This window comes from Ixodes scapularis, unplaced genomic scaffold (genome assembly GCF_016920785.2).
Source record: "Ixodes scapularis isolate PalLabHiFi unplaced genomic scaffold, ASM1692078v2 PGA_scaffold1__304_contigs__length_218370807, whole genome shotgun sequence".
Lineage (NCBI taxonomy): Eukaryota > Metazoa > Arthropoda > Arachnida > Ixodida > Ixodidae > Ixodes > Ixodes scapularis.
The window spans coordinates 91492030-91499982 of NW_024609846.1; the positions used below are offsets into that span (position 1 = coordinate 91492030).

At 43.4% G+C, this 7953-nt stretch overlaps 1 protein-coding gene across 1 annotated transcript in view; it reads left to right on the forward strand.

The window, feature by feature from the left end:
* The window catches only part of LOC115320125 (neprilysin-1-like), a 96866-nt gene extending 89235 nt beyond the window's left edge, over positions 1 to 7631 (forward strand). The window contains exons 15-22 of the mRNA XM_042290840.1: positions 1930 to 1988; positions 2073 to 2124; positions 2229 to 2296; positions 2356 to 2486; positions 2553 to 2618; positions 5431 to 5532; positions 7335 to 7411; positions 7535 to 7631. Coding sequence (XP_042146774.1) covers positions 1930 to 1988; positions 2073 to 2124; positions 2229 to 2296; positions 2356 to 2486; positions 2553 to 2618; positions 5431 to 5532; positions 7335 to 7411; positions 7535 to 7631 — 652 coding nt within the window. The remainder of the gene's footprint in view (positions 1 to 1929; positions 1989 to 2072; positions 2125 to 2228; positions 2297 to 2355; positions 2487 to 2552; positions 2619 to 5430; positions 5533 to 7334; positions 7412 to 7534) is intronic.
* The last annotated feature ends 322 nt before the right edge of the window (positions 7632 to 7953 follow it).

Here is a 7953-nt window from a genome sequence, read left to right on the forward strand (position 1 = left end):
AAAAAAATGTTTCGTCTTAGTGTTAGTGCCCCTTTCAAGGGATACTACAACGAAATTTCGGTGTTGAATTCTTGGTCTATATGTGTTCAAGAAAGCAGTGCCGCATCAGATTCACCAATCTCTTTTTGAAAACGACAAGCAAAGGAGTTTTAAAACGAATTAAACGATTAGCAAAAAGCACCTGGTGGATGTCGCTAAAGCCTCGTTTGTAATGCCAGTCTAGGAGCCTTGACAGGTATTGACGATGCCTGGCTCGCCGCCGTCTACCACGAGAGACTAGGGGAAGGAGGAACCTCCCTATCACTGGAACTCTCGCTTGTGTGTCCCAGACTTCGCTATTATCCCTTCGTAAGATTATAGAAGAATAAAGCGTTACTGAATGTTCGTACAAAAGCAGTTTTGGGGTTGCGGTGGCCCAATCGATGGCGTGCTTCGGCCGCTTCGGTAGCTGGAACGGCAAGGATATCCTGTCGACGCCAGCCTCGCCTCAGCTTTGCTCGTCCCGAGACAATCTACGTCACGGTGGCGCCGGATGTCACGTGCTCTCCGCTGGCTGTTCTCCGAGCGCTTGCCAGAGTGGGATGTTTCTAACGAAAAATACAGCCGTCAGGCTCAAAATACAAACGTGCGGTTGTCATTTACGGATATTGTGGATCATACTCAGCTTATTTCTGAACACGACGGGTATATTTCAAATCTGTTGAAATAATCCTTTGAGCAGACGGGGACAATATAACAGATCAATCTTACCAGCCAATTTTTCTAGGCCGCCGCTTTCGCAATGCATCCTGAAAGCTTGACTGTTTCTGAAGGGTGCATAAAGCTCGCTGCGTCTCCGCGGCTCCCCGACCTCTGCCTCCAGCCTCCTGTGAGCTAAGGTTGTGGTAGCGCCAGGCATGCGCCGAGCGCTCTCGGAAAAATCCGTCTACTAAATAGCTGCTATCAAATGTGCTATAGTCGGTTACAAGTCAAGAAGGTAGGAGAAGCTCCTCCCACAAGTGTGATGCGCCCGTTTCAAATCTCTCCGCAGTCGAAAGAAGAGTTCACTGGAAACGCTCCTTGTTCCGCTTCAATGGATTCCCACTTGTCTCCGATCCCACTTTTTAAGAAAGCGACCTTTGTATTCATCGGAGAGGGAACCGAGCCCCTGAAAGCAGCCTTTGTATCCATCGGGGGGGAAGCTAATCCCCGAAAGTCGCATTTGTTTCCGTCGGTGGGGCAGAACTCTAATCTCCCTCTCGTGGCTTCCACAGTGCTAAGTCAGATTCGAAAAATAAAGCAAATATGTACAGAAAGGCAAGACCCTCCTCGCGCGTTGGCCGCAACGTCACGGAAACGGTGGGACGCTATTGGATGCGGAGGTGGCGGAGGGATATGTGATTCCCTTTGAGGGGCATTTGCCGCTACCTTCTTGACCTGTAACTGACTATAGTGTGTCAAAGGGTGCTTTTTCAGGGCTCGAACCTAAAAAGTGCGTTTTTGTGTTCAGCATTTTCTTGTCTCAGTAAAATTTCAGAAAAATCGCTGATGTCGTCTTTGTGTTAACCCTGTCGCGTAGTGTACAGCTAGCGAATATTTTCTAGACGAATTCCTTTATTTTGCTCGTTTACAAATCATAGTTCACTTAATTTGTACCGATGTTCGCACAAAATCAAGAAGCCACGTATACACGAATATGAAATCCTACAGTGCATCCTTGGCGCATTCAAAGCGCCTAGTTGTATTAGCAGGAAATGGCATGCGCAAACGCTGAGAACGTATGTTGTGAGGTTGCTTAGTTCGAGCTGTTTGAATGAATTATCAGCTCTTACACTTTGCTGAAGTTTTGAGAATGGTGAAACAATGTGCACATTCTGTCACGCGAATAGACTTAACTGCGTTTTTTTGCAAATTGTACACCCACCGGTTGCAATTACATTTTATTTCTAGATGGTCCCATGATGTGAGCGAAGTGTTCGCCGCTTATTTGCCTCTGGAAAATTCAGTTGGTAAATATTTTTTTTTATTTTTTTCTTTTGCGTTTTATTGCTTGTGACAAGAGTTATTATTTACTTTACACTTTCCTTCATCAGTCTTGACGGCGGTGACATTGCAACGCCCGTTCTACTTGTCTGGACTGCCATCGTGAGTTTAAATGAAAATGCTTTCAACAATCGTGACTGGCTTTGCTACCCAAAAAATAACTAAATTGCATGATATTAATATATATTTACCTTCAACGGCTACAGCGCTGTCAAAATGGGAACTCTGGGATGGATTTTAGGACACGAGCTCAATCACGGCTTTTTTTACCCAGGTTTGTAAATTTATAATACCTATTAGATAAATCTATTTCAAACTATAAATACTTTCTAGGAAGTTACCACGACGAGAATGGAAACAAACGCAAATGGTGGAAGAACGAAACGGCGCAGAATTTCGATCCCCTCGAAAGTTGTGTCGTGGACGTGTATGCGGGTCAGACGGAAGAAGAAACTCACTTGAACGTAATATATTTTGTTAGTTTATTTACATACTCGTGCAATACCTAATATTTCATGCATTTTTAACAGATTAGTGGATATGGAACACTTTACGAAAATATTGCCGATATTAAAGGCTTACAAACTGCATTTGAGGTGAGTATCAAGGTTAATAAAGCACGAGAATCAAAGTAGCACTACTGGAGAGTTAATTTATGCTTTAGGTCTATACAGCGCGCAAACAAATACAAAATTTGATTTAAAAAAAAGTACCGTGGGGTACCGAAAATTAACTGAATGAACTTCGGGAGGGCGGGCTGTCCGTAGTACCAGCATCCGCCGCCAGCAGCGCTTAACGGCACCGTAAATTTTCCGATCAGCATGGCCTGCTATAGTTCTACGCCATGTCGTGACTTTTATCCCGAAGCGCTTCAACACCCAACGTCGCTCAGGGCATTTGCGAGGGGAAGAGGTGCTTTGTTATTTTTGTTCAAAAATTGTTGCACTGACGGAGCATGTGTGCTGGGAAATTGTCGTGATGGAACCACCACTTTCCCATTCCCCACAAATCGTGGCATTTCCCCTCGCAAACGCCCTGAGCGACGTTGGGTGTTCATCAATAATTCACCAGCCTTGAAGCGAGAAAACAACGCATATGCCTGCGATTTCTTCATAGCATCTTCCTTGAAAGCTTGCTGAAGTATTACATGAATTTCCGCCGCCATTTTTGCTAAAAGAAAATAATGATTTTAACAGCCGCAAGGTGTTCCTTCAAATCGGACATTGCAAAAAAAACTAGAAATCGTTTTAAAACTCTTGGGGAAAATATTTGCACCACGCTCTTAGAACTTTAACAAACGACGCCGGTCGGCAAAATGACCCGGAAGGGGGAGAGCCGTGTATAGAGCAGGGTGCAAGATAAACAGGTAGGGAAACGAGAGCCAAATGAGCGACCAGATTGTGTCCCTCTCGGTTTTCCCTTTTTTTGTGGCGCCATCTATGTGGAGCACCACGAACTCCCACTCCGGGTGGGCGACCGGTGGCGATCGGCTAAACTGACGGAGATGGTTTCTCGTGGATTTTTAATAAAGGACAGTTGTGCTCGGTTTATTTTGCGCACTCTCCCAGAAAGGTCCATGCAAATCCGATTCCGATCTTTTTCCGTAAGCAGATGAGTACACAGTCCGGTCACGGCGCTGCGGTAGGCTTCTATGGGCCGTTTCCCCACCTGTCTATCTTACACCCTGGTATAGAGTGAGTCTGGTCCATGGCAGTAGCCGGCTTGAGCCCGGATAAAGAGCCCCGGTTCCCGGCGACGCCGCATATTCCTCCGTGATAAAGTTGCAAAGATGAATGTGCTAAATTGGCGTAGCGCGGCGCAGTTTTTTTTTCTTTTTCTGATGATGTTTGAAGTACATGAATGTATAATTATAAGTTACAGGAGGGAAAAGGAAAGTTTCAAGGTGCTGAGTGCCTTTATTAAGCCAGGAAAGGTGACATTGACGAGAAACAATTTCTGTAACTTGAGACGCAACTGCGAATGTGGGGTTCGCGTTCGGGTTTGGGTCAAACCTCCCACGGAGCCGAATCCTTATTTTTTATCGTCCATTCCGTCGTGGCCGCGGCAGCGGTCGCCACCGCGAGTGCCGTCAAAAGAAAGCTTGAGTGCGTTCTAAATATCGGAGTAACAACAACGCCACGTATATCGCCCTTTCAGTTACGAAGATTCGCAGATTTCCACTCTTGTGTGCTGAAATGAAATACTTGAATACATCATTACCTAGAAATTGTGATTGGAGGGTACTTGTTATGCTCATTGCTTTCGCTAGGAGAATATTTGTGGCTAGTGTTTGGCCTCAAGAGCTGTCAATCAACGCACCCAAGGTCATTGAAACAACTTCAGCCAACGAGGCACCCTTGTTTGCGCCCTCTTCTTACCAATTAATGACCATTTTCTTTACATATTGACCATTCTTTCTATAGCTTCTGCCGCTAAGCCCAGCTAGCGGCGGAAGCTGGTACTATGAATCGCCCGCCTTCCAGAAATTCATTCCGGTTACTTTTGGATCCCCTCTCGTAGAATAGGATGCTAGTAACTCAGAAGAAATCATTGATATAAAGAAAAGCAGATAAATAAACACCCATGTGGCCAGCAGCGTAGACTTTCCATTTTCCCGAGGGGGGGGGGGGGGGGGGGGCAGGCTGAGTTCTCCCGATGGGGGGGGGGGGGGGGGGGTTGCAGCGTGCAGCGCGTTACCTTCTCGACAGAACTGGAGATTGAAGCTAACGAAAACACGCTGTTATTCCATTTCCCATGTATTTTGTCAATCAAGGCAACGTAGGCGTTATTTCGTTGACATGCCGCTACTACAAGCTCGTTACATGGCACGTAAACAGCGTCTCGGTAAGGATCATGGCCCGGGCCCGGGGGGGGGGGGGGGGGGGGGGGGATGGGGGCTTGCCCCTCTTGGCTTTTTACCAGGTGGGGCACGAGCCCCGATGCCCCCCCCCCCCCCCCCCGAATCTACGCCAATGCATGTGACGATATCATTGTAAGAGTGTCATCAACCGTAGAAATGTGCGGTTTGAAAATGTCATCCTAATTTTAAAGGCATCATTATTATTGTGGTGGAAGAGTACAATCTAAATAGCCCAAAAATGATTGGGTAGGCAGCCTTTTTAAAAGAAAAGCAGAGAGGGTAAGATAACTGCTTCAGCTAAATATCTTATTTGTAAAAAAGTGGTACTGCGTTTTGGGGCACGTGCTCGTTATTCCGTTATAAGTGTTCACATAGTTGTTCCCTCAATAAATATTAAATTGAGAGTTGAGTGCTTTCCTTGTCTACCGCTCCTTGCTTGTCTTTGTCTTTTTAGAGCGTCGTGAACATTAATCTTAAAAATTCCGAGTATAAAATAAATCTGACAGCTTTTCGTACACTCCTGAACTAACAGTTTTTTGTTTTCGCAGGCTCATAAGAAACTGTTGACGCAGCACCCCTCCACGCCGCAGCGCTTGCCATGCATGACTGAGTTTAATGCTGACCAGTTGTTTTTTATATCATTGGCATATGTGAGTAAGCTTTCTCCATAAATATCACATTAAAAACGATAGCTTTGTTTTCATCAGGGGTCCATTGGCGCGCGTGCAATTTTTATGAAAGTGATATCATGTTAAACAACCGCGAAGGTCAACCTGTGTACGAGAAGGTGTAGGTTGAAAGTATTGGTAGCATCACCGATCTTCTAGTTAACTGAAAAGAGATTGCCGTTTGTTGCTATTGTCGTACTTGACGAGACGTTTGTTTTATGACTATGAAAGCATGGGTGAGCTGACTGGCACACACTATTTGTGTAATAGACGGATGATGAGTGAGGTCATGTTTTTGCACTAGGATGTCAATGTGTCTAATCATTGCGCAGCGCTACTGAACATCGTATATTAACGTCTTACACAAAGGTCTGGTTTTGAACGCTCACGTTTTACATAGCACTTAGCCCATCACCCGTCCTGCGACTTGTTTTCCTTCTTTTTAACGACTTCGACTCCACCTTACATAAGTTTTATATTGATATTATTGGTTGCGAACAAACAATTAGAGAGTGAATTGGAGTCTTCCTTTCATTCTGAGATGTAAGCGCATGTTCTTGAGATGTGAATTCTTATTATTACGACGTAGTGCACCACCAAAAAGAGCATAGGTGTTTCTGCGGCACTAAAAATAACACAAATGAAAATAAAGTGAATTATATTAAATAAAATTATATGTCACCCCCGCACTCCGTAGGGCTATTACTGACCTTCTAATGTCGCCGACAGCTGAAAAAACGCAGATATTACGTTTTTAGTTGTCCATGATTATAGCCAGAAAGTCTGTTTTCCTGGAATGTATTGGTCCTTCTCAGCGCATCTGAATGTGTTCCTGTCTGTTTCTTCTCAAAGGCTACGCTTTATTAGACATCCAACTGGAGGCAAAGGGCTTCTACGAGGGAATTTTCACTCGTGGCAGTTAAATTGGTTTACGCATACGTTTGTGTTTTCACAAACATGCTTTAATATTAAAATGACAAGGTTATAACTCAAGTTGTATTCACTCAGGACACGGCCGCCTTTCATTCTTATCGTTATTATACCTACCGAAATATCCACCTTTAGGGGAATTGACAATTTGACCTTTAAATGTTAGTTGATGGCAGCGAAATGCGAAACAGAGAGCTACAGAGGATTAAATAAATCTGCGTGTTTTCACTGCTTGTGTCTGAAACGAAGACAACTCCCTCTACTGTAAATTCATTACACGAATCGAGAACACCGAACATTGCTTCGCATGTGGGCGTTCCGATAGCCAGACGTTATGTCTCAAGGTGATACGAGAATGACGGACGAATTCTCGTTCCTTCCGTCTGTAAGGTTTTTTGTCAGTTTAATAGATACAAGGTTCATTTTCAGCCACTGGCAAATAGGCCTGCTGCGGCAGAGCCTCCAGCGCGGCGGTGGGAGATCATGTTAATCGCTGCTCTGTTTAGAAAACAACAACAAAATAAGTTTTTTTTTACAGGTTAACAAAAACGTTGCCTATTGTTGAATAATTATTTATATTTGGTGCACTTTCACGATAAGTCCCTACCTGTTTATGCTTGGCACGCAAGGGGTGCGATACCAAATTCATTTACATAATCTTCAAGTTAGAATTCGGGAACCTTTAAATTCTAAAATATTTTTCACTTTTTCTTTCAGCTCTAGGGGGCTTGCCGCTCATAAAAATATATATTTGAATATTGCATTTCGAAATATCGAAAGTTTTTTCTGGCATATTAAATGTAAATTTGAGTTATTGCAGGTTGCCCTCAGTGTACTCCTGTTTTGTTCTACAGAGCTTTTGCCAAAACTATCAGGACGCAGAACTCAGGGACATTGTCAAGCGGGACCCTCATTCCCCATCTAAAATAAGGTACCATCTTATCATGAAAGCCTTTACAACATTTCGTGAACTAAACTCTAGGAAATTTTCTTCAGTTAAAAGTTTTAGAATTTCTGAAGTGTACATGTAAATCTTATTATTCTTAATTCTTAGGGTCAACCGGCATCTTGGCAATTCTCCCATCTTTTTGAAGACATTCAGCTGCAATGCGACCAGTCGCATGAATATAACAAACAAATGCTACGTGTAATATGCACCAGCAATATTTGCATTTACTAGGCAAATATTTACGCAATAAACATGTTCCAAATAGCTCAAAGCTGATTATTCATACTTTAAAAATGGCGTCCGTTGCAAGTGTCGTGTTTAATCTACGTCAAAACGTAATATATATATATATATATATATATATATATTTTCATCAGAAATGAAGACAAAGGGTAAAATAAAAAGATTGGGAATGCATAAGCGATAATCCAACTGAAACGAGCTGGTAAGTAACTCACACTTTTTTATTTAGCAAAAAGTCAAATATAATTCAAGAAATGGAGAGTAGGCTTTCGGGTTGTGGA